This window comes from Pelodiscus sinensis, chromosome 23 (genome assembly GCF_052426305.1).
Source record: "Pelodiscus sinensis isolate ZL-2025 chromosome 23, ASM5242630v1, whole genome shotgun sequence".
Lineage (NCBI taxonomy): Eukaryota > Metazoa > Chordata > Testudines > Trionychidae > Pelodiscus > Pelodiscus sinensis.
The window spans coordinates 20801741-20828757 of record NC_143074.1 but is presented as its reverse complement, the minus strand read 5'-3'; the positions used below and the strand labels follow the sequence as shown (position 1 = coordinate 20828757).

Sequence of the window (27017 nt, the reverse complement as noted above, 5' to 3'; positions counted from 1 at the left end):
CCGCCCGTCGTCCGCTCTACTGTCTCCGCCATGTGTCTCTGGGCCCACATCGCCCCCTGCACCAGGAAGTCCTCTTTAGGATGTTGCCCACCGCCCTGTTCTCACCCCCTTCCTGGCGTACAGCACCCTCAGGTTGGCCCCAAATCTAGCCCCTCCCTCAGGGGCAAGCGGCAGACCTTTGCTTGGCCACTCTCTGCAGCAGCTCGTGGGCAGAAGGCGTGGCAGGCCACCCACTTCTCTAGACCCTGACCCACGGACCCTGGAGTGGCAGCGTCTTACTGCCCTTCACGAATCCCTCCTATTGCCTGCCTATAGGGTTGCCAGGGGTCCGGTATTCACCCGGACCGTCCAGTATTCACCCGGACCGTCCAGTATTCACCCGGACCGTCCAGTATTTTCAGCTCCTGTCCGGTAAAAAAAAAAAATTCAGAGAATACCAGACACCTTTCCTCCATTTTTCCTCAACTTTTTATTGATCCCAGCCCCTACCTCCACACACCCCACTGGCTGCCCTCAGCCACCTGAGCCCAATCCCATCCCGAGCTATCCTCAGGGTTTCAGCCTTATCCCTGGCACAGATTGTTATTTTCAGGGGTTAGACCCCGATAGGTACATCCCGAACCCAATAACTCCGGGCTTCCATATAGCAGCTTTGACATCTAAATATATAACCTCCTTACCAGCCATGCAGCTGGAAGTGCATGTGTTGTTTCCCATTGCTGTCCCTGTGTGCATTTAAAAATGGGGACCCTCATTTGATCCACCTATTATTCATTTGCCACACCATCTCAGGCAGGTGGCCATCCCACCCCTTCCATTCGTCCTTACGTGCAAGGCCCAGCCGAGTATTTACAATTCCATTGCTGCGTTTCACTTTTCCAGCAGCCTGGGACTAATAAGGTCTGTGGAAAACCCACTTGATTCCTGTCTTTGCACAGCCCATTCAAACGGGTACAGGGGTCTAGCTATATGGGCAGTATTTGGGATATGATTTCTCCAAAACTTAATAGCTCCCCAAAACTTCTGTCATTCCTACTTGCTGGAAGGTGCCTGCCAGCTCAAGATTTTATCAGTGACAACGTTTGGGATTACGTGTCTGCTGCTAGACCAAAAAATACCTACAAAAGTAACTTCCTGGGCAGGTCCCTGAATTTTACTGGTTTTAAACCTAAATTCATGTCGCGTTAGGTGTAACAAAATAGCCTGCCCCACTGCATACACTTGCTCTGGGGTGTCCCCCCCCCCCCGATCATGATGTACGGTTGGAGGTACGATTCTGAGCACTTCCAGTTTCTTCAATAATTTAGAGAATACTGCCTCACTGTGATCTCAAAGATTGCCACTTATCCATTAATCTTTAACTTGTATATATTGCAAATTTAGATTTTTAATTTTGAAAATTAACATGAAAATATTCACTCTGAAATTAGAGATTAAAATATCATTTACTGCAAATAACTTTCCAGTTCTGTTGCAGGGCTGTAACAATGCAAAAAGGGTGCTTATCAGAAAAGCAATACAATTAGTTTAAAAATCTACTTCTCGGTCAATATCATAAGGTTTTTTGGAAGAATTAATCCCTGGGCAACCTTCCCAAAACCCCCAGTTTTATATGGTTTTATAAATGTGTTGTTTACTCGTTTTTGCATTATTGTAACCTGACATCAGAACTAGTCAGTATCTTCCCTGAATCCTTTTTTGAATATGAAAATTTCAATTTGCCATGGAATGGTTTAGAACAGTGTTTCTTAAACTATGTTCTGCGGAACACTGTTGTTCTGTGAATAACTCGCAGGTGTGCCAAGACCTCTATTTTGTTTTTGTCTGACAATTGTTTTTTTTTTTTTAAGAAAATTTTCATAGGTGTTCTGCATAAAAAATAGTATTGTTTTGTGGTCTCAAAAAGTTTAAGAAACACTGGTTTAGAAAAACAACATTTGTAGCTTTATAATATGCTATTGTTACATGATTGCCCTGGGACTCCGTTGTTATTCAGTGGTACAGACTAAATATTCCTCTAACCGTCCTAACTTTGAATGTAACAAATAACCACAAGAAAAGTCAAGTGTGAAAGTGCTCCAGAGCGCAAAATATTTTATTTAAGAATTTACAGTGTCAAATCCAACACTTCGGAAAGATAGCAGCTCCCAGCTCAGAGGAAGCCTTCTTGAATTAAAAGGTATTTGGCAGTCTCCACTGAAAGAAAAATCAGTCGCACGGCTGAAGTAGATGAAGCCAAGTATCTGAACAGGCTTTCGGTTGCAAAAGAAAGCCACACTGATTGCTGCTGACCAAAGTCCAGGCTTTAGAGTATGGACCATTATCAGAAGGCTAGTGAGATTCCTCCAGATCACAACATTTTATTTCAAATCATATATAATCCCTTTGGAAATATACTTAAGGCTGTCCAGATCTCAAAAAGGTGGCATTACTCAGCAAAAGAAAAAAAAGGGGGGGGCCAACAATTCCACATGTACATTATTTCAACTCATGGGCAGAAATGCAAGTAACATCAATCAGCTTCCTCATCAAATCCTAAAGAAAATGATCTAATGATTTAATAAATATTTGAAAGTTTATTCTCTCTCCTTGCAGGACATTTAGACTTTCCAATGCATGTGAACGTTACCCCTCAATTGTGTTCAGAATTTTCTATATTAAACCTAAAGCTTTTCAAGTCCATCAGTAGAGGTCTAACCCAGATAGTTGAGTATGAGATTCGGTTGTTAGCTATTTAAGACCTTAGTTACTGTATTAATGGAAATTCAAGAGCAGAGTATTAGGAATAGATTCTGGCACACAATAGGAACATTATTTTCAAACAACTTTCAAGCTGTTATCACCTTAATTACATAGTGCCAGTAGTTTGAGAAAGCAAGTAACCATATTGCACTTAACACTCATCAGAAAATAGTACAGCATTGACTATTGTACAAAGAGCTTCTTTCAGACTATACAATTTGTTTTACAAGGAGTCTAAAACACAAACTACATACATACTAGATAAAATCCAAATCAGACTAATTTTAGATTTTATTACAGTCACAGTTTTAATTCACTATAGGTCAATTTATTTATTTGGATGAGCTGTGGCCCCCCTCCCCTAAAAAAAAAGCATGTGAGGCATTTCCTAGATGAGCATCTTAAACCTTCATATGTTGGCAAATGCCAGTATTGTTTTATATGCATAACAGCTGTGCATGGTCCTGTTAAGGCCATAGAGTATTCTGTTAAAAGGTGGACATGTATGTCCTACATTGGGAAGGAAGCGTCCTTCAGAAATGATCCTGAAACCTAATTTGTATCTTCAAGTCACACTGGTAGGTTTAAAATCAACCAAACTCCCCCCTTTGGTTGCAGTTTACAGTTGGTTTTCACAACAGATAGCAACCATATCCTTTTCCGTTCATTCTTCTCCAAACCCAATAGGAGATTATACATTTCTAAATCAGGTTTTAAGGGGAAATATATTTTTTCTAGTTTGGTAATGATTCATGTACATGAGCTACAAGTTGGGAAACCCATGACAAAGGATCAGCCAGCATTAAATTACTCTCATGTTAATTTCAAGATAGTAATGATACTACTATGTGCCATAAAATCTGAGTAGTTCTTTGAATGTCCAGAACTATGTAAAAGTGATCCAAATGTCATTATATTCTATTTCAATGTTGGATATTTCCTCTGTCCAATTCTTCCCAGTCTTGAACTTCCAGTAGTTGCAGGAGACTGAAAAAGAAAAAGGCTTATACAACTCAAGCAACGTAATGGTTCTTCTCACCTGTTAAAAGTCCTGCAAAAATCTTACTACTTTTCAGAACAAACACTGATCTTTTCTTTCTGCTTGAGAAAGACAGAGGTTTAATACATTAGAAGTCTGACCCAATTCCTAGTGATTTACATGGGAGCTGGATTGGTCCACAAGCAAATTTAACATCCTAGCATCAATGGGAATTACTTAAATATGAAACCAAAATGTATCAGCGATTCAGTTAGCATGGCAGATAATAATTTGCTTGTGCGCTGCCACTAAGTGTTAAGATACTCAGGCACATTTCAAAGTAACACGTATTGCATGTGTGAGCACAAATTCAAAAGTTATGTGCAGGATGGGAAGGCAAAAGAACCTGATCTGCTAATAATGACAGCTTGCTGTGTGGCTCTCTCAGTATTCCTGTCTCCTAATAGCAAAGCCTGGAAAAAACAAAGTCTCCCATGCCTCTTCTTTTGACCCTGCATACTTGGGTTGAGACAAGCAAATGTAAAGGACTATGGCTTAGCATTTAAATCTTATTAAGTTCCAGAACACTATGGAGGGCAGGACAAGCAGGAGCAGGCCAAGTCATTTGCAAAATGAAGAGACTGGGACCATAGAAACAAGGGATCAGAAAGATGAACCGGAGCGAATACAGGACAGAGTATGCAGAGATGAGACAGAATGAGATAAAGGGCAGCAAAGAAGGCAGAGCGCTCATATCTTTGAGGTACTGGTACTTGAGGTCATGCCCAGTCATTTTCTGAGGTAGATGCAAGAGGCAGAGACAAACTCAAAAGCTTCACCATCATTGTCAGCTATGTTGGCAACATTTTGCTACTTGGCTTTGTGTTCAAGATAAGGAAGTCCACACAGTTCCTCTAGCAACAATGAGGGTTTCACTCACTTGTGCAAATTGAGAAGGGTTGTAGAACTGAACAGTTCCTGCTGGAGGTCCCCCAGAAGGTGGCACACTACGGAGAGGCTAGAAAGCAGATTACATACCATTAACGCTATGTACAGTCTCACCCAAGTTTTGTTTGCTTACTAGTAGAAAGAAGAAATAGATACAGAGCAGCAGATTGTAATGGATGCAAAATGTGTCAGCACTTTTTGCAATTTTTTTTTATTACTTGCTTAATGTCGGTTTTCGCAAAATAGTCACATGCACAAACTGTAAACAGCTCTGAAAATCCAAGCATGCAAAAAACAAAAGTAACACCACACCAGTGCAGCTTTACTGAATTAGTATCTTATGGTTTTGTTAGTACAGCTTAGGCCTTCCCAAAGAATAAACTGTCCCATCGGTGATAACTGTTGTGCTTTATTGTAAGTACAAAATTTTTATTATGTCAACTCTTTACTGAAATTTAACAGCAGAGATGAAGCATTCCTTTAATTCCTACAGGGGTTATTTACAGACATAATGGGCAATGTTATCACTACGGAGTTCACAGCATATTAACTGGTTTTGTTTGTTTTTATGTAAGGCAACTGACTACCTTGGCTCTCTCATTAACATAAGGACAGAGTTGAGCAGAATTACCAAGTGACATACTTCAAAACAAAAATAAAGCAAGCATGCCTAGATTATGTGCTTTTTGATAAATGTAATGGTAAAATTTTGAAGACCCTGCTTGTGTGTTAAAAGGAACACTGCATCATAAGTTATTTTTAATGTTAAATCTGTGAAATGGAGAAGGGAGAAAATGATGACTTAAAAGTAGCATTAGTAAGAAACTGAGCAAATAAAAAATAAAGGGGAAAAAGCCAATGTAAGTGAAAATGGCCAGCCACATGTACCTGATTAAAATGCTGGCTTACTTCACGTGATAATGAACTCATTGAACTAGAGCGCGAAAGCTACAAAACAGCAAGAACACACACATACAAAAAACACAAATAAAAATGTCGTCATGCATGTCACTGCCCCAAGCTTTCAGTCATTTTATTTAATTAAAAATGAAGTTTCACTCTATGAAAGGTTTAAACTAATTTCAAATTAAAAAAAATTAAGAGCCAGAAGTTAGTTTAAATCAAAGGATTTGTTTAGAAAGCACAAAAATTATAAAGAAAACATTTAGTAGGAACAAAGGTGGCCTGGCACATGGCAATCTATCCCCTTTTTTGTGTGTCAAACATTTAATATTAGTGAAATTAAATGCATGAACAAAGGCGAGACCCCAAAGTATTGTTAATGTGAGACTGTTCTGAAAAGACCATTTATGATTCTGTTCAAAACAGAACAAGGTGCTCTTGCAGCAATGAAATTAAGACACATAGCTTGTACTCTGCTTATGGAAGTAAAGGGGTCTTTTTGCTTAGATTTTTAAAGGCAGTACCTAAAGTTTTCTCCTTAGCTATTCACCAGCAATTGCATCGGTTATTTGCTGATTTAGATTATGCAGGTTAAGACCATTACAGCCTGATGGTTAAAATATGCTGCACAGAACCATTAACTGACCCACTCTGAAGCAACCCTTACCTCTCCTGATTGGGAGCCATCTGGATTGGAACCAGGGAGTTCAGAACCAGGGGGAAGCATTGCAGAGTTTAAATACTATTAAAAAAAAAAAAAAAGAAGAAGTTACTGTTCATTTTCAATATTTTAAGTCAGTGAGGTCACATGTTGATTTCCAGAGGGATTCTGTTTTGCTTTATACTTGTACTAATACAGATTGAATCCCTCTAGTCGGGCACTGTCTGGTCCAGCATGACTTTAGTTAGCCAGATGTCCACTTATCATGAGTGTGTCCAAGTTTCTCGCAGTCCTAAAACATTAGTTTCCAGCCACCGGTCCTGGCTCTCCGTGTTCTGTGCTGTATTTAGCTCTAATTTACCCCTACATGTCTCCTAAAAGTCGAGGAAGCAGTGGAAGTGTTGGCGATGCTACTAGACAATACTGACCTCCTGTGATTAGGCAAATTCTCTGGTTTGGCATCAGTCAGGACCCAAGGGTGCCAGATTAGAGGGGTGCAATCTGTACTTCTGAAGCAACTACCAAGTAATACACTGAGCTATCACACACTTGATAGGACTAACACTGCTCAGCAGGCTGCCATGTTCTGCATGATCTGAAGCTTTTGGGTGTCTTTCATGCTTAGCCCTGTGAAGACCCTCTCTCGAAGTTAACATTTGTCAGCTGACAGTTTGAGAAATACATAGGAACCAAATGTACGAACAGAAATTCAATGGCAGCGATTGCAGGGACTATTTAGGACTCAATTTGTACTAAGCTAGCACCCAGAGAATCCAACCATGATCGATCCCCCATCATGCTACTGCAACAGAATCTCTGCCCCAAAAAGCTCACAACGTAAATAACTGAAATTTACATCTTAAATATGTGACAGAGAAATAGAGCATTATATTAATAGGTTATTGGTATTACAAAATTCTACATTTTGGGAAGAAGTCATAAGACTAACGAACTCCTGGCTATGTACTGACTGATATTCCAACAACATAAATGCGGCCTGACTACACAACATAGTTATGAGTAAGATGAATAATAAGGTGAGTAGCATTGAAACATGGAAAAGATGCTTCATCTCCACAGAGCAGCAGATCATATCACTCTCAGGCTACAAGCTACCATTGACATACAGGTTTCAGAGGGGTAGCCATGTTAGTCTGTTTCAACAAAAAACAACAAGTCGTCCTGCAGCGCCTTAAAGACTAACAAATTTACTTGGGCATAAACTTTCATGGGCTGCGACATATTTCATCAGATGCTTATGCTCAAATACACGTTAGTCTTTAAGCTGCCACAGGACTCCTTGTTATTTCAGTTATATGGAGAGTGACTACCTACATATTATATAGTAGGAAAAATAAGAGGTCCTAATCCAACAAATGCTCTGCACAGGACCCAGGCAAGGTTTTCCATTTTATTCTTCTGTGTTTTCTCTTCTCTTCCTAGTTTTTTTCCCTTCTCTCTTTAAGGTTTATTTAGGTACAGGTATCACATGCTTTTTAGGTTATACCACTAGGAAATTGCAACTGTAATACTTGGTTTTTTCAGCCAAAGTTATAATTGGATATGAATGGCGATTGCATCTTTACTGACCTACCTGTGGATCTGCAGTTGCATCAGCGCTGACTTGATTTGCAGATGTCACCTGCTCGCCTGCCCCGCTCCCTTCCAGAGGTTGCTGCTCCTCAGGAACTACAAAAGAAACTGGTTTTAACCAAAGATGAACACTGTATCAAGCCTTACAGAGATATGAGGAACAGGATCAAGAGTAGAACTAGGTTTTCAGAGTAGCAAACTGCAATGGGAGACTGATTTGAATTAAAAACCTCATCTGGAAAGTGACACTGGTTTGACTATATTCAAGGAAAAAATATTAGATCTATTTCCTCCATCTCCCCTCTAAGGGTATGTCTACACTAGCTCGGTAGTTCGAGCTAGGTAGGCAAATGAGGGCAACCGGAGTTGCAAATGAAGCCCGGGATTTAAATATCCCGGGCTTCGTTTGCATCTTCCCGGGCGCCGCCATTTTTAAATCCCCCTTAGTCCGAACTCCGTGCCCACGGCTACACGCGGCATGGAGTAGGTAGTTTGAATTAGGATCTCACGAGGTGTACCGGTAGTTTGAATTAGATATCCTAATTCGAACTACCTACTCCATGCCGCGTGTAGCCGTGGGCACGGAGTTCGGACTAAGGGGGATTTAAAAATGGCGGCACCCAGGAAGATGCAAACGAAGCCCGGGATATTTAAATCCCGGGCTTCATTTGCAACTCCGTTTGCCCTCATTTGCCTACCTAGCTCGAACTACCGAGCTAGCGTAGACATACCCAAAGATAGTGGCAAGTCTTGTTCAAATGGAGAAGTGTACAGCCAATTAGCAATACGGAATAGAAGCATACACTTTTTATATGGGAAATCTTAGAGCAACCCAGTAAATAGTAGGGATGTAAGCGAGTAGTCAAGGACTCAACTAGTCGAGTCCTCAACTACTCACTTCCTCCCAGCCCTTGCTGCCTCTGTAGAAGAGACAGCAAGGGGGTTGGGGGGGTGGAAGAGACAGGAGCCTATTCTGGGGAAAGCCAGCTTAAAAGCCGGTCCCACCCCCTAGCACCATCTCCGCAGCACCTGCCCTTGCCCCACCCCTGCTGCCTCCATCAGCACTTTTTGTCTAGCAAAGAACATACATTGCTTAATCAGATTACTCTATGAAATGCTCTTTTGTGGGTAAAAACTCCCATGTCTTAAATTCAACTAAGAGTTACTGCATAGCAACTCTTGTTTAAAACTGCCCTCTTGTTGAGAGAACAGGTGCTGGAATCACGAAGATCAGTTGTCCTGATGGCCTAGCTGCCTATGACAGCAAAGACATAACCTCTCTTCGTACACATGGTCTAGAGCAGTGTTTCTCAACCAGTGGCACGAGTGCCCTCAGGGGGATTCAAGAGAAATCTGGGGAGTACAGCAACACAACTGAAATTTGGAGAAAACTGAATGTTTGTTTTAAGTTTTACAGCGTTTTATTATTTTTGTACTTTTTACATCCAAAAATGTCATCACCCACCCGGCTATGATTAAGTTGTTTAAACAAATATGTTGCAATGGTAGAAAAAGAATTGTGTGTGTGAAAACTGTAGGTACTGAGGGTACTTTTTTTTTTTTTTTTTTGATAAAGGGTACTTTATAAAAAAAAGGTTGAGAAACACTGGTCTGGAGAACATGGTTTGTGAGGTGCAGAGTAGCAGCTGTTTTCGCCTAGTGGCTGTCTCCAGGCTGAGAGGGAATTCAATGACTGTTAAAGAAGCTTTAAAGTTTAGACCAATGGGAACAAGAGTTCACTTTGGGTTTTTTTGTGGGTGAGGAAAGAAGACTCAAAAGGCTATCTGTAATATGCATCATGGAGAAGTATTAAGATACCTGCTGCTTGCAATTTATCTGCATTGGGTTTACACACCTGAGTTTGGAACAAACAAGTTTGCAGGAATAGGCATTGGTGCCAAGGGGGCAAACAGGTCTAATGGGGCAGGAACAGCACCACTGGATTTTGCTCCATTTGGGTTCAGAACGTCAACATAACGAGCTCTGGTTCCTGCTGAAACAGGACAACAAAACATGGAAATACGTCAGCCTGCAGCAAAAACGTAAATCAAAACAGAACATTATTTCTGGTTACAAAATCTTTCAGGATCGGAAAAAAGCAGGCCCCAAGATTAAGATGGTAAACTCCGAATCACAGCATGTGGCACTGGCAGCAGTCACAAGGGTGATGCTAGCTTACCCAGCAAAGCTGATATTGCCCTCCACTCCAGGATGTGGCAAACTGCCAAGTGCTCATCAAAGAAGCTGCCGCCTCCAAAAAGGTGGCAACTTCACTTTTGAGTTCTGCACAACAGGGATAATAATCTTAAGCTTTCCCCTTTAGACTGAGGAATGCCATCCCCTACTGCACAGTTACCTGCTCTTCTGGAGAACATGTTCACGCTGGGTGGACCGCCAGGCCCAGGTGGAGCAGTCTGAGGCGTTTTAGGAAAACCTGTTGGAGGTGGTGGCGGTGGCTTGCTCTAGAAACAAAAAGCAGTGTTAGCCTTTGAATGGCATTTTTCAAGCAAACATTTCTCCTCAGTCACTCCATCAATAACAGAACTGGACACACACCCCTTGTGATATTGCTCAGAATGTCTCAACCTTTCCAGGCAACCCCTTATTTGAGATCAAACATTGACTATAGAAGCCTAAAAAAGTATCAACAGCAATATGTAACTGTAAAGAGTAAGTGTGCAGGGCGGAATATTTTGCTTAACGCTGTAAAAATTTGACAGCTTGGGACACCTTCTCCCACTGCCTTTATGCCCCTCCCCTTCCATGAGGATCTGGATGAAGAAAAGTGGCCTAAATGGTGCCAACTACCACAGATCATATTCTACTTTCACTTACTCCAATGTACATCAGTGTAAGTTTCACAGTACTGACTGGATCCTCAGTAGTAACAGAGGACAGAAATGGACTCAGAAAACACATGCTTCCTCTGATTTATGTAAATTGTTTACTAATTACAGCAAGTGTCATGCTACACATTTTAACTCCAAGTAATCCAGCAAAATGACATTTAAGAAGCACTCTTTGAAAGTCCAGTTATCTGACAATTATCCACTCAGGCAAAGAAAAGCAAACTCCTCAGATTTTTACCTCTTCTTCCGGCTCATCTAAATCAACCCAGCGCTGTTTCTTTTCATCCCAAACAATCTATGAAGAAATCACAGTTCAAGAATTAAGAATGCAAATAGATATCACAGCCAGTAAGCAGGAAGTTATTTAGAATACTCATTTTGAAGCCATGTATAAAGATTTTTTGGCCACAAGAAAAAAAAATCCATAACCTGTGGATTAACACACTGTTGAGCAAATTAACATGTATGAGGTGTGCTATGTTTTAGGGCCCTTACTGATTTGTTCTTATCATCTGGAAGGTGAGCTTCATTCTTTCCTTTTCCCATCAGCCATCGAAACCAATTTGCACCACCCTAAAAATAAATACAAGACTTTTTAGTGTATTCCTCCAAGAATCTGCTGAGAGCAGATTTAAAAAAAAAAAAAAAAAAACCAACAAAAAACAACTAACATCATACTATTCCATTTCAATTAGTCCTTCATATAAACTGTATCCCAAGAAAGTATAAATGATAGCCAATAAAAAATTAAGGCTCATAGAAAGGAGAAAGCTTCCACTAGTAGAAATATGAAATTATTAATGTCAAACGGAGGCAGAGGGATACTAGAAGGTTGAGTCAGACAAAAGAAGTTGTAGCGGGGAAAGCTCTTTTCAGCTGAAACAGATGTACGTTTAGTCAAGAGATCAGTGCTAACTGAACAGAAATGAGTAGTAAAGGGGGAGTTAAGACAAGTTTTGAAAGATTGGTTGAAGTTCATTTTGGAGGGACTGAAGTCAGAGAAAGCAATTTTGAACTGGATCTTAAGGGCTTGTCTTCATTATCCAAAGATTGATGTTCCGGATATCAATCTCACAGGGTTCAATTTAGTGGGTCTAGTAAGGACCTGCTAAATCGACCATTGATGGTGCCTCGGTTGACCTCAGTACTCCACGGGGACGCAAGGAGTAAAGGAAGTTGATGGGGAGAGTTTTGCCCATTGACTTCCTGCAGTGGGGATGCTGCAGAAATTCAACAAAGTATATTGACTTCCGCTATGCTACTCTTGTAGCTGGAGTTAGGAAACTTCCTAAAATTGACTGAAGATACACAAGAGAATAAGAAGCCAACTGCAACGTGCATGTGCTTTGGTGCATTCAGTGAATGTTGGAAACCTAAGTGGCAGTATTCTGCACATGCCAGAGTCTGGGATCTCAACTGAATATGTAGACTGAGGTTTCAATAGTCAAGACAAAAAATTCGTCTGATTCAGGTAAACAGCCTCTCCCCCATGTTGGCACCATGATTTACTATAGCTGCCATTAATCACTGCTACTTGTAACTAGATACCCATTTTCAATGTACCTTTCTCACCGCTGTCTCCTTCTTGATCTCTTTGTTGGTCTCTTTCCCTTCAGGTATGGATGGAGGAGGAGGAGGAGAGGGCTGCTTTGCTGTAGAGTTACATCTTTCTCGCCCTATCGAATGGGTGGAGGATTCTGAGGTGGTCCGAGATCTTCGCCCATAGCCCTGTATTACAGATATACAAGGGTTTTAAATCATCTTACTATTAACCTAGAGGGATTATATTTTATTTTGCTTAAGAAGTTCCTTCTTTTGAAATGTCAGTGCAAACAGAGATGCAAAATCATTAGAAGTGAGTGAAATGTAGATAGGAAAGATGAGATAGCGAAAAACAGCCTGGTCGTGGCATACCATGTGTGCTGAAGACTGAGAGGTGGATCTGGATCTTCGTCCTGGTGCCTGGTTAAATACAAAGCCAGCACATGCTTTAATAAGCAAGCAACTGAACACAAAGTAGACAGTAAAGTCCCCTCCATTTCCAATCTTAATGTACATGTTCCCAAACAAAATGCAAGACATTTGAGTTAGTTATTCAGGCACATCTCTATCCTCTGGTTTAGGTGCATAGTACAGACGCAGAGAAAGCTGAAACCTAACGATGCTTTCACAGTAATGTGGCTGATCTATTAAAGAGGTAATCAAATCAGGGCATCCCACTGCATGGACTCAAAGACTGTAAAAATATTAAAAAGTGACAAAAATATTGCCATGAATAATGATGTTTGGCTACATTGTCTGTAGGTGACCTTTAAATGTTAATTTAGCAACGTTGGTATTAAAAATACCACAGTTTTGACCTGTACTTTTATTTAACAAGTTGTTGCGCCACCACTTCATCCATTGGCAATAACATCCCTAATTAAGCAAAATTAAAATTAATTCTGTTTCAGTTAAGCAACTATTACCTTATGAGGCTAAATCAGTTCCCTAAATGTCCAACTTAAGTGACTAATGATGAAAACACCTGCTGTGCATTAAAACATGTGTTCAAAACCTAGCCATGTATAGTTTGGGATAACACCACCCATTAGTTCAATGCAAAACAATACTGCCTTTTCAAAGCACGGTCAGAAGATTTGCTCATTAGGATCTGCTTTTCTCTCCTCTGATAAATGTTTGAGCCCTGCTGGGTTGTGGCAGGTTGGCATATAAACATTTTAAAATCCAACATGTCTGATTTTCCACTTCCCAGATTATTTTAAAATATCAGATCTAATTTCTCCTGGATTTTTAATTCTGCAACAGAAGACTGGACTGCTGCTGAGGTGCACTTCACATACTTAGTGTTAGAGTGCCACTGAAAAATGAGTTCCATATGTACGGAGTGAGATTTGGAGAAAGCAGTAAAGATGTAGAATATTAAAAAAAAAAATACCATATTTGCCATTTTGCCATAGAAATCCTCCTCTTTTTGTTCAGGGAAAGTCTGTTGAACTGGAGATTCCTGGTGAATTCTCTGAATTGCTTGAAAAACAAAAAGAGAGCAAGTTAGTGAATTTCAGTGTTTTCCAACACACAACAGATATCTAAACAGCTGAGCTAGATGTTCCATAAATTTTACCCAACTCCTCATTGGTTAGAGATGCTAGTGCTAGAGAACCCGATGCTTTAAAGAATTAACACTAAATTTCAGGGCACATGTGAACTGCATCCAGGGTCCTTTTCTAACTTTATTATTCATGTGCAGCGCTCGACAAACTGCTGAATCTACTCGCCATGGGCAAGTAGATTTCAGCCGGTCGCTCCGTGCGCCCCATTTACCGGCGCTTTGCACATGCGCAGTGCCGATCAGGCGAGTGGCTCTTGCTGGGGTTTGTCAAGCCCTGTTCATGTGTATTTCGTTTCTTAAAAAGGACGGTCAGAACCAGCTAAGTGATGAACGCCTTAAGATGGCAGTGCACAACTGTGTCCGCGTACTTCAGCCTTGACATGCGGTATCTCTCTTTAAATTCTACAATTTCCACGGTTCTAAACCTTCACTTAGAGTTTGAGATGAACGTCCTCCAATTCCAATCACAAGCATTTCCAACAAAAACTGCCCACATGATTGCAATAGGTCAGAGTTGAGACATAAGTGTCCAGAAGGGAATTGGTTGTGACTCATTCACTTACCCTGGATTTATCTTTCACCCTTAAATCAAGCCTGATATGCAAGGCCAGCATTTTTTGCTTCCTTTTAAGTTTTCACACTACACTCAGTTACCCAAGATTTACTTTATAATTTTCATTATTGAAACAAGTTACCATGTGCTCAGTCTCCAAAAAAGACTTTAGTGCCCTCAAGGGTAGGGAAGACATTTATTGAGAGCACAAACCTGTTTCCTGGTTGAACTGCTCTTCCTGCCGTGTTTCTGCTGCTTGAGGAGGTGGTCCTCCAGGTGGCACTGTAGTTCCCAGGTACAGCAGAGACTGTTCAGCTCCATATTGGTTTGGAAAGCCTGGTGGTGCAAAGCCAGACCCTGGCCCGACAAAGGGAGGGGCTGAAGAATAGAAAGGAACACCACCCACTGTTTCTTGCTGGGCAGGAGGAGTCACAACTGCTGAGCCTTCAAGGATAGTCTGAGGTGCTGTAGAACAAAATTTAAGAAAATTACTTGTAATTAAAAAAAAAGGGGGGGGGGGCGCAAGAGAGAGAGCGAGAGAGGGGTGGTCTAAGCTCTGGTTGGAGGAGCCAGGAACTGCTCAGTTCTAATCCCAGTTCCAATTCCAACAACCACAGCTGTAAAAAACACAGAATATTCGCTTACTTTCCAGGGATGCATTTTATTGCAGTTCATGGAGAATAAATTTTCTTTAGTCTGTGTTTACTTGACAGAAGTTAAGCAAGAATTCATTAAAAGTTAAGCAAGAATACCTGGAGAATACATTTTCTCTGAGGAAGATCTAATATAGGCTGCATCTCTACAAACCAGGACTCTCTAGTTTGGCAACACCCATGGTCCAGCAGGACCACAGATGTTTCAGGATCACAGAGTCCCAGTGCAAGGCAGCAGGGGTGAGGGCAGGGCCGGGAGTGCAAATCAATTGGGCTGTGGAGGAGAGCTGGGGAGCCAGAAATGACCTCCCTTAGTCTGGCAAAATCCTTCATCTGGGACCACTCAGGTCCCAAGGGTGCTGGAGCAGGGAGGTCCAACCTGTACCTCCATATGGAATGCTTGCTTGAAAGAAACCAGCACAAATACTTCAACTGTTGCTACTTGGCCTTTTTTACATCTTTAGTTCTCACACTGGCTCCTGTGACAGTAGTGAAGAAGTAGGATTAGAAGAATCGAATGTTCAAAAGACAGTTTTTTAAAAAGCAGTGAACTCTTTTGAAGTCAGTATACCTTATTTCTGGCCCCATTACAAATGAGACAAACCTGTGCCTTTATGGGTTTCTATGTGAAGAACTGTACAATCTTTACAACTGTTTATGTACAATAGAAAAAGCTATCTGGCAATTATGTAACAGTGTTACTCTTATTTCTAATGCTACACAAGTCTAAAAAAGTGTATTTACTTTTAAAATGTTTCTCTTTTTAGTATACTATATGGGTTCTTCCCTTTGACATCCACATGGAGAACAATGTGAAATACTAACCTGAAGGCATTAGCTGCACACCTGGCATGTGCTGCACCATATTAGGTAACAAGGATGCCAACAATGGATTTTCAGTAGCAGGGCCCACTTCCTGTCGGGATCCTGTTCCATCATATTGACTGACATGGTCTAATTCAGAGCTTGGTGTGCTGCAGGCATACTGCTGAGGGGTGGATCTATCTGCGTTGTAAGCTATCGTACCATCCTGTAGTGAGAAAACAGAAGCCAATGAACCACCATAAGAGATTAAATTCATAACCCAGAAAGAGAATATCAAGGAAAGTCTTCTAAGAATAGATCATTCATTTGTTTCTTGAAGGTGAAGAAAGAAAAACTTTGCAACTAGATTTTCCAGTCATAACTCTCGCAGGTAAAATATAAGTAAAGGGTCACTGTTGAGTCAAGTTCGGTCCAAAAACACAGATGTTTAAAAAAGCCTCAAACATACATAAAAGATCATTAAAGTGCTGATAATGGTGGTGGCATCATCGCCTCATCCTGTGACAAAGAGGAGTTGGTAGGCAGTGACGAATCGGGGGGAGGGGGAGTGACTCCTCCGTTGCTTGGAACACCTCTGATTGTTGAATCGATGCGGATGTTCAAGGTGTAAGACAGGCAGCCTGTTTAGAAGGGCTCGCATGCAGGCTGTGGTGTCTCCTGTATGAGCCCCAAGGACTCCAATAAGGCCATTATGCCGGATACAGTACGGAGGATGCATCCAGTGGTGTCCATACCAAGGAGGAATGGCTCTTGGATCGTATTTGGGCTTGTAATATTGCACTGGAGGGCTGCAGTGTGGCGAGGAGGCGGCCTGTACCTCCTCTTCATCATCAGCTAGAGAAATGTGACTGCACCGATAAAGCCAGTGATGTCATCCACACAGGCGAAGCATCGGTGCCAAAGAGTGGTGATTGAGGGGGCAGATGTGACTGCCAAGTCAGCCCGTTGCATGTACTGCAACAGTGCCACGAGGATCGGTGCTGAGGTCTGTAATGTGTCTGTACGGTACAGACGGGACGGCAGAGACCACTGGTATGTCGGCGGTACCAAGTATATGAGCAGTGACGATGGTGCTGACGAATGAGGTACTGTCGGCACAGTGGAAATGGTCGGTGCCGTAGAGCCCGGTACCAACAATGGCGTTGGTGCCATAGTCATCGGTACCGACGAAGCCGTCAGCACCGGTGGTGTCTGAGCTGGTACTGATATAGATGATGGTACCAAGGTCCATGCCGGTATGGTCTTAGGGTGATGGCTGAGCCCTTTGCCATCAGTTCCGGCAGCGTTCGGCGTGTCATAAGTGCTGATGCGAGGCCTCTGCGCCAATGGTTTGGGCAGAGACCATTTTCTCAAGGAAGGTGGTGATGGGGCACAGAGGAACTCCTCTTTTTGGGTGCCTGCTTGCCCTGAGGTGAGCCTGGGGGGTGAACGTACCTCCCTAGTTTTCCCAGGACTGAAGCTGGGTGTGCCTTCTTTTCTATAGGCATGAATCAAGTGAAGTTCTGGCCTTAAGTTTGGCACAGTGGGGACAATCTTGCGAGGAATGGTGTTCTCCTAAACATCTGACACACTGCGAATGTCCGTCCAAGATAGGCATTGTGTTTCTACAGGAAGCGCAGCGTGGAAGCCCGGAGAGCCAGGCATCACAATTTCTTTTGGAGTGTGTGTGTGTGTGTGTGTAATTATTACTAACTATCAAAACTGTTAACAACACTAACTAAAACTAAGAATTAATAGCTAATGAACAATGAAAGGTATGAACAAGGTAGAGAACTGCAGAGGTCTATCTCAGGCTGAGGGCAGTTGAGAAGGAACTGGAGGGTATGGGCCCCCCATGCAAGGTGCCAACTAACACGGCGCACACCAGTTGGTGCCGCACATGAGCGGCCCGGTGGGGACTGCTGCAAAATCTCCGATCTATGTGCCGAGACGGCACCAAGACCAAGCGTGGAGCATCCACGGGGACCTCTAGAAGAAGCAGCTAAGGTCCAGGGGCCAGATGCGGCCCTGGGGTGCCTCGCTCTGGCCTCCGAGGCTCAGGGCCTTCCCCACCAATGGGGAGCCCGTGCTGGTGCTCCAGCCCCCTTGGCATCTCTCTACAGATCCCGGCCCACTACTGACTCTTCTGTGGGTCAGCAGCCCTTGATGCAAAAAAGGTTCCCCACCCCTATCTTATAGGGTATGAAAACCATGGAATTTTACAGTTCTCCGTGTACAGGAATGCATGAAGTCTATCCCCCACCCTCCATCCACCCACCCCACCACCTTTCGACTTTTACACTGAAAACTGGGGCATTCACTAGACTGCACATCACCCTGATTTAAGTGATATGCAATTGGATAGCTTTAATATCCAATAAATTAGAATTTTATCATTAGAACAGAAAGCATAGCACAAACATTTTATGAAAAGGCTCTTAAGTCAAAATCTTAGCAGGGAAGCCTTTAATTTTGGAAAGCAGATTTTTTTTTACCTTGATCTGTCCATCCAACTGCCGAAGTCGTACTAACCATGATGGCTCAATAAATAATTCCTGCTCTGGTTTCTCTTTAATCTGTGGGTCGAACAGGAGCAACTGAGATGATATCTATCAAAAGAAGCATTTTAAAAATGAAAAAAGTTGGTAAAGAGGTCAATAAAATACAAACAGAGATTTCTAAGCTTTCCTTTATGAACCTATATGTACCAAGCCATGAGCGCTTAATTCTAAACAATATTCATCCTTATAGTACCTGCATAAGTTGGCTGATAAGCACAGGTGAATAATAGTAGGGATTTTTAAGAACTGTTTTGGAAATCACTTCACAGTAATGAAATGCTTGTGCGGCGAGTCCCATCTCAGCTAGTCGGCAAGCATAGATGAATTTGAAAACCTGTGGAGTGCAAGAAGATAAAGTTATAGTACAGGCTCACATCATTTTTTAAAATGTAGCTGTCAGCTGGCCGCGTCCTCCGCGGCTTGGCTCTGCTTTGCACCCCCCCCCCCCCCCCCCCCGGTCCCCCTGGTCTGCAGACCAGGGGGACGGGGGGCAAAGCAGAGCAAAGCCGCGGACCAACCCAGCAGCACCCCAGCTGCTCTGCCCCAGGCGTCCCCAAGTCGGCCGCTGCTGAAACTGACCAGTGGCTGACTACAGGAAGCCCCTGTCCCAGGCTTCCTGGAATCAGCCGCTGATCAGTTTCAGCAGCAGCTGACTTGGGGATGCCTAGGGTTCTTAAGTTGAATCTGTATGTAAGTCAGAACTGGCGTCCAGATTCAGCCGCTGTTGAAACTGATCAGTTTCAGCAGTGGCTGAATCTGGACGCCAGTTCCGACTTACATACAGATTCAACTTAAGAACAAACCTCCAGTCCCTATCTTGTACGTAACCCGGGGACTGCCTGTACTTGAGAGAGTACGCAATGAAAGTGAACACCACCCCATTCATAAACAAGGTGAAAGAGCACCTCATACAAAACCTGACACACAACATTAAGAAAAAAAGAATCACTCCTAACCTGGAAATTGGGTAAACAGCAGGGCTGGGTTCCCAGTGACTGTGCATATTCATACGCTTCTGTTCTTTGAATGGCTTCATTGGTGGCAAACTTTAGAAATGGCAGGCTGATAGAAAAGTGAAACACATAAACCTGGAGATATCACTTCTAATGTAGATAATTTCTGATGTGCGAGTAGCATCATAAGTCACATGGCAGTACTGAGTACAAAGCGTAAGATCAAGAAATTTCCATGCTTCACAAAATAAGTGGTGAGGTCCTAAACAACTTTAATTAAGAGATTATTGTGGAGTGTTACTTGTTAAAATACTGTAGCCCATTTCCTTATATTTTCATCTTTTAATCTAAAAGACGATATTTAAGAGTAGGTTAGATAAATGTCTGTCAGGAATGGTCTAGACAGTACTGGGCCCTGCCATGAGGGCAGGAGACTGAACTTAACCTCTCAAGGTCTCTTCCAGTCCTGATCAGCTGTTTGTCGGCTCAGCATGGCAGCCATGTAAATTTAAATGAAGCGGCGATTATTTAAATCGCCACTTCATTTTCCTATGTCTGGTAGCCTAATCTACATGCCTCTGCGACAGAGGCATGTAGTCTAGATGTACCCTTAGTATTCTATGATTCTATGATAAATAATTTTACAAAAACAGACACGTAATTTGAATTCCACACCTGTGATTTGATCCAAGTAGGACAAGCTTTGTTGTTTTCTTTGTATAAACACCAAACCCGACCTGGGCCATCAGGTAGCAAAAATGAGCAGCATCTAAAAGGCCTTTTGAAGCTGAAACAAAACACATAGATCACATAGGAAATAGTACCTTAATGACACAACTAATTCATAGTATCTTGAATAGTTCACAGAACAGAAATCTGCAGAACTAAAAGAGATTCACTTTTATTGTATAAGCAGCAACTGTTAGTTTTAATAAAACAAACCCAGCAATTTGTGTTTAAGAAAACCCTTCATTTGTTCATAGCCCACATCTGTGCTATTGCTCCCAATATAAACAGCCTTGCTATTTACCCACTTTATGCTCTATAGATTCAACTTCAAATTAGTTACCAAGAGTATCTCCCATGGTGGTAATAGTCCTCGATTCCACATCCATGTTATTGGTCAAGTTGGATAGTACCATAGCAAGATGAGGCCTCCAGTCTCCCCATTTCTCATCCCCACAGCACTAGAATTAGAATAGATACCCATCAAGCCATAGAATGGAAGGGTGTGTGGGTAAAAATTACAAACTGAGTAAGGGGTAGCACAATTTTGCATTCTAGGTAAGATATGCAAGAACTTAATGGCCAAACTACTCGTTCATCTAGCTTACTATCCTGTCTTCCAACAGTGACAGTACCAGATACTTCAGAGGGAATGAACAAAACAGGGACTTATAAGTGATTCATCATCCCATCCCAGCATCTGACAGTGAGGTTTTGAGACACCCAAAGCATGGGGTTGTACCCTGACCATCTGGGCTAAAAGCCATCGATAGACCTACCCTCCATGAACTTACCCAATTCTTTTGGAACCCAGTTATACATAAAAGCATACTGCTGATGTGCTGCAAGAGGTAATTCACAGCAGAACATACACAAGCATTAACTGAAGCTTTTTCTTAAAACTCACTGTGGATGCTGCTGGCATTCTTCCAGACATGAGCTGGTAAACAGTTTGCAAAGGATCATTAATTGGAAGACTGTTGGCAAATCTAGATGCACATTACAGAAAAACAAAAGTAAACAGTTGTAGGTAAGCAGCTAACATTTTTAGTTTAGTTCACTGAGTCACCTTTAAAAAAACATTTACTGGCTAAACTATTAGACCTGCAGTATAGCCATATACAAATACAATGATAGGAACAACCTCACGAGTCAGGCTCCTACTGCCAACAGACAGTAGGTGTAACACTGTTTCAGAAGCTGTGGGAGGACAGAGAAAGCTGTTCTTATCTACAGACAGTCTTTGCTGGAAGATAGTTGCTTCTTTCCGAAATGAGAAGGAGCAGGGCCATAACATTAGTCAGGTATTAAAGTCCCAAAAGTAAGGGAATAAGTAGCCACCCAAAACTCTGACGGGAACACAAACATACACAATGTATTTGAGAGGTAGTGGGGATTGTATTCACTCTGCTTTATGTCACACGTGATTTCTATTGTCCTGTGGTAAACCTGTATGTGCGCACCACCATTTCCCTGAGCACTGCACCAATTGCTAGGTGATAGGAATTTCAGGGTGATAGTCGACCTCATGTACACAATGGTTGATGCTTTCTGTAACCAGAGCCTGAAAGAGGGTGATGTAAACGGTGACATCTTTTGTCAAGCTGGACAAAGGCCAGCTGCAGGGCTGGGGCAGGCTTCTGGGTGTGAGAGTTAGTCTTACTGTCTTGGGGTGCAGGGCCCTTGGCTCTGAGCCCCTCCCCCCCAAGAAGGATTGTACTAACTGCTTCCGGTTTCTGTGCTGCCAAGTCTGTTCTATTCTGTATCCCTGTCAACAAATAAACCGTTTGTTCTACCTGCTGAGAGAGTCACATCTGACTGCAGTTGGGGATGCAGGGCCCAGCGAAGCCTCACGCCTTGTTGACAATATTTAATCCCCTGAGTGTGAAAATCTGGGTTTTGAAACATGAAGTGCAGCTAATTCCTACACTAATGGTCTGTAGTTTGTACGGCATAATTCTTCGAGTGCTTGCTCACATGTATTCCAATTGGAGGTGTGCACGCGTTGGAAAGTTTTTCCCTAGCTGCTACCCATTGGGTCGGCTGTAGAGCCCCCTGGAATGGAGCTGGTGCAGTGCACTATATATGACCCTACCAATTCAACCACTCCTCAGTTTCTTCTTACCGCCAGTGATGGCTGTTGGAACTTGCAAGTGCCTTGTATCCCTAGCGCTTCCCACTATTGGTTGTGTAAATAGTTAGATCAATAGTTAAGTTAGTGTTGGAGTTAGGAATGGGAGGTGAAGGGGATTTTCCTTTCACTCCAATGATCCTTCAGGGCTTGGGGCATGCCAAAGTCCCAGGGCTGCAAACCCTGCAGGCTTTATCTTAAGTTTATGCCAACTAGTGACCGCCACAACTCGTATCTCTGGTGTCTGGTGGGGAGCCCTGCAGACTGACAAGTGCAAGATCTGCAAGGCCTTCAAGCCACGCACCAGCAAGAAGTGGAACTTTTGCCTGGAGCAGCACCTCATGGAAACCATTCTCCAACTGCAGGATTCAGCACCAAGTGCTTCAGCGTGCAACACACCTCCTTTGGTTCCGGGACTGGCATAAAAAAAATAATAAGACCCTCTTGGTACAGTTGCGCCCCTGTGGAGTCTAAGTGGTGCTGCTCATGCTCCCCAGGGTGGCTTCCAAAGAGGCCTAGCCTTGACGTTGGTGCATCCAGCTCCGGTTTCCCACTCTGCACCGCCAGGATTAGCAGGCCTGAACTGCCAGGCCCTCCCCCATTCTCTTGGGCTCCGAGTGGTGAACCACTGGTGATGAGCCTGTCCTCCATGCCAGACACCTTCAAGGCTGCGTGGGGCATCATCAAAAGGATGCAGTCCACATCGTGGGACAAAGGTCTCCACTTCCCGCCAGCCTGCCTGGGGGACGCCAGCCATCATGGGCCCACCAATTCCAGCCCCACTGTCTCTCTACTTGTAATCCTGGCATAATCACCCCCAGTCTGACTCGTGGTCAGTCATTCTCACAGCTGGTTCTGTCAGAGCTGCACCCACTCCCGAGGGGTTCTGTGGAGAGCAGACCTGATCATTTATTCCATACTCACCCTCCTTCCCAGTATCAGAGCAGCTGGCAAGAAGGAACTGAGAGGTGGTTGGGTCAGCAGGGTCATATATAGTGTGCTATACCAGAAACACTCCAGGGGCTCCATAGCCAACCCAATATGTAGCAGCCAAGGAAAAAAAAACTTTCCACCCGTCGTGCACGTGGTGCGCGCACACCTCAGTTGGAATAGATAGGAACAATACATCTCAAAGAACAGCAGCTGCAATGGAGAGTGACCACTTTTTCTACCAAAGCAAAGCAGATTTGTTAGTCAGCCAGTAAGTCTGTTTAAGACCCATGGAGGAAGTCATGTTACAGTGAAGGAGGTGGCAAAGAAGCTCTTACCAACAGTCAGACATAAGAATCACTGCAATTCTGTGAAGTCTAACGTCCCTGAAACTCAACCTGCAACATGACTTAGATCAACATGCAGACTTCCCACATAAACACAGGAACACATAACAACTTTGGCCTCAATTTCCGAGGCACACGAGTTTCTCTCTTCAATGGGAAATAAATGTCTATTCCATACTAGAAACATTCTAATCATCATCCTCAAGTAATGGAGCTTTACCTGGTCATGACTCTCGCATGTGTTCTGCTATCCATTTTACTGGCAAGCAACAGAGCATGACCCCATAATCCATGCTTCATAGCAGACTCCAAAGCATCCTATTAATGCAGAAAGCATAAGAAAAATAAAATCAGTTTACCAGGGAACAAGTTTAATACACCACTCAGTACAAAGTACTAATGATTTCTAGTGCATGTAACTTCTGACTATGAACTGAAAATGCTCATTAAGTCACATGCTAGAGCAATACAATATAATTTAGATTTGAATTGCGAATTCTTTGGGGGCATGGAGGTCTCTTTACTGTAGAGTGCTAAGGACATTGATAGTACCATAATATTAGACATTAATATGTTTAACTTTCATTTTTATTACTTGATATTTTAATTATATGCAAGCCACTAGAGCTTTAAGAGCATGTGGGTTTTGGAACAATAAATCCAAGTAAAACAAACTCAACCAGTCCTTTAACAACAATGTGATCATTCACCTTCTTACGACCGTAGAGCAGAAGCTCCCTGAATCTCTCGATCTCTTTTTCAAGATTGTCAATTGTGGTTATAAGACTATCGGTGAGAAATGAGAGTTGAGCTTCGACCGACTCCTCTTCCACTTGCTCCAAAGCTTCATTAGTGAAGTCAATCAAGTTTGCTTCATTGGGAGATTTCCCAGGAAGCCAAACTGTTTTGTGATCTCGTAGCAAAAGCTCTGCAATGTCTGTGCCCACTACAGTCTATAAATGAAAAATTCAAATCACTAAAGTATTTCAATTAAATTATTTCAGTGTTTTATAGCTGAGACACTTGAAGTCTAACAAGTTAATTAACACAAACGATGCAGTGGGTTGGATAAAAGGAGACGACTGGATGTCCCAATCTTCAGATACCCCAGCAGGACTAAATCAACAAAGCCTCAGTGCTCTCCTCCTAATTGGCACTTCAAGCAGCAAGACTAAGGAGGAATACATGCCTGTTGAGCATCTGACCTGCACTCTTGGCCCAACACACACCTTATGTACTCTTGCCACTCACATTAACGAAGTGCCTATATCTTAAAGATTCTTATCTAAAACCTAAAGATAAAAGCTTTGAAAATGGACCTGAGGGCATCAAGGGAAAGCTTACAAAGATTTAAGAAATAAGACATACCCCATTCTGTCTGCACAACAATACAATAAAATCCCAAATCAGACTTGCAGACTCTTTGTCAATTAGATTTTCATTCTGAAAGCACTGTGTGGCTCTGTTTTGTGCAAAATTAATGACATCCACTTTATGGGTTTCATCTCTGGAAGAGGAAGAAAAGTGCACAATGAAACAAAGAATCAGTATGACGTGTCCGACATCATCACCAAAATGAATCTGTAGAAGTTAAACCTTCAACAACATTTAGGATTGTGGAATATAGATAACTGATAAAACCAGTTTAAAACAATCTATTATTTGCAGTCAGACAAAATAAGGAAAAATTAAACTTGAGAACACTTTAAAATAGCTTATTACATCCATAAAACGTACTTAGCCAGAGGGCCCGGAAAGGCTCTCATCTCTTCTTGTTCTGGCATATGTTGCAACATAGTCTAAAAAAAATGAAGCAAAAAAGCAAGATGAGAAACTCTTACTGCTATAAATTCCACTATTTGTACAGTGATTTGTTTTGTACCCAACAATGTATCCGAAAAAGCTACATGTTACCTATAGTGTCATCTACGCCATCGTTCTTGGACAGTAGAGCTGAGTTTTTTACAGTATGTTTGTTAGGGCCCCATCCAATTTGGTTTAAATGTTTTAATTACTTTCCATGAGAAATTATTCCACAGCGTAAGATCTCATGGGAAACATTTCCTGTTGCTAACACTATATTTTCCTTTTCCCATCTCCTTAGGACATTCAATATAATTCCTCTGCCTTCTTGCTCTGTACATCATTAAAATACTAGTAGATAATGGTGTTCTATCTTGGTCACATTCTACTCTTCAGATCCCAAACTTCCCATCACTCTTCCCTGAATTCTCTTCTATCAGTCCACATCTAGCTGGTGACCAAAACTTGTACTCCTTTGGCCCACTGGTGGAGTTGCAAGAGAAAGAGAAATACTCACGTTGAAAGGAGATCAAATACTTTATAACATCTACACAGTGAATCTCCAAGCCTGAGTCAACAGTGTCATGCTTGAATTTGTGCTAAAAATGGCTGTGTAGATGATGTGGCTTAGGCTGCAGCTTAGCTGCTTAAGGAGATGGTGGGCTTGAGAGCCCAACCAACAACATCTACACAGCCTTTTTTTAGCTTGGTAATGCAAGGTCTTGTGGGCCTGAATTGGACAACACAGGCTCAGAGATTCACAGCCACAGGCCATACACCAAGATAGCCAACTGTCCCCATGGCTGCTGGCAGAGAAATGTACAAATGCTCATGACTCAGTCAATGGCCGTGTACAAAAAGAAAATCAAGACCCTAACCTTCCTAGGAGTTGGAAATCCTTTTTTAAATTATCAAATGCCTTAGTAAGAAAAGAGGATATTACACTAAGGCTTGCAGAAGAAACTGAAAGTGAAAATAAGGAAACTTACAAAAACAAAGAATTAACATTTGTTTTTCTATAAACTAATGGCTTTCTGTTGTATGGGCATAACACCACGGAAGTGCCCCCATTTTCCCTTTAGGAAAAATAGACTTTATAAATATAACACATTTGTACTCCTGATGTACTTTTGCTTTACCTCCATACTGTGTATCTCAACCAAAGCTGGCTGTCCTTCTGAAGGCAGGTTTGGTAGCACTTTTGTCAGATGACCCCCAGGACCAAACCTTGCACAGACATGAGGCACTAAAAATTTCTCAGGTGTCAAGGGCCTTGATGGGACTGCAGTAGAGCAAAAAAATCAAAATTAAGTGACTTAATTACCTTGCAGCAACTTAGTTATTAACATTTCATTTAGTTTTCTATATAGTTTATATAGAAAGCAAACATGAAATAAACCTGCTACTGATGTTGGCTGAATATGATCTTTAAAAAGGTAACAGCTATCCTGTTCTATCAATGCAAGCCACAGTACTGAGGACAGACCTCTCAGAAATTAGCTATTATGAGAAAAAATTGTGTACAAAAAACTTAATACGATATTTTCCCCATAGACATACTGCTTATCAATTCTCAGTTCATTTTTATGCATTTCTAATGTTTTAGGACTTGAGACAAATATATTCTTAAAGAAATGCCCATACTTTAGGAAGTGAACAACTCTGTTTTTAGAAACACTGCTGTTTAACTGCAAGAAGCAAGGGTAATAGAAAAAAAATCAGATTATATAAACAGAATTGTTCCTAAACTATATTTATTTTAAAAAGAT

General features: G+C 42.1%; 1 protein-coding gene across 6 annotated transcripts in view; it reads right to left on the bottom strand.

The window, feature by feature from the left end:
* Positions 1-2068: 2068 nt before the first annotated feature.
* SEC16A (SEC16 homolog A, endoplasmic reticulum export factor) overlaps positions 2069-27017 on the bottom strand; it is a 49551-nt gene continuing 24602 nt past the window's right edge. For 3 of the 6 annotated variants that reach the window (XM_075905387.2, XM_075905388.2, XM_075905393.2), the window contains 25 exons: positions 26388-26530; positions 25183-25244; positions 24814-24952; positions 24156-24398; positions 23666-23763; positions 20945-21026; positions 20381-20498; positions 19987-20098; positions 19315-19420; positions 18552-18692; positions 18293-18406; positions 15819-16023; positions 14554-14805; positions 13614-13702; positions 12590-12637; positions 12239-12403; positions 11171-11248; positions 10914-10970; positions 10183-10288; positions 9682-9819; positions 7828-7922; positions 6240-6314; positions 5558-5617; positions 4662-4739; positions 2069-3729 (listed from right to left, as the gene is read on the bottom strand). In XM_075905387.2, the coding sequence (XP_075761502.2) occupies positions 3661-3729; positions 4662-4739; positions 5558-5617; positions 6240-6314; positions 7828-7922; positions 9682-9819; positions 10183-10288; positions 10914-10970; positions 11171-11248; positions 12239-12403; positions 12590-12637; positions 13614-13702; positions 14554-14805; positions 15819-16023; positions 18293-18406; positions 18552-18692; positions 19315-19420; positions 19987-20098; positions 20381-20498; positions 20945-21026; positions 23666-23763; positions 24156-24398; positions 24814-24952; positions 25183-25244; positions 26388-26530 (2873 nt within the window). In that variant the 3' untranslated portion in view covers positions 2069-3660. The remainder of the gene's footprint in view (positions 3730-4661; positions 4740-5557; positions 5618-6239; positions 6315-7827; positions 7923-9681; positions 9820-10182; positions 10289-10913; positions 10971-11170; positions 11249-12238; positions 12404-12589; positions 12638-13613; positions 13703-14553; positions 14806-15818; positions 16024-18292; positions 18407-18551; positions 18693-19314; positions 19421-19986; positions 20099-20380; positions 20499-20944; positions 21027-23665; positions 23764-24155; positions 24399-24813; positions 24953-25182; positions 25245-26387; positions 26531-27017) is intronic. The other 3 variants (XM_075905389.2, XM_075905391.2, XM_075905390.2) reach the window with 3 other exon arrangements.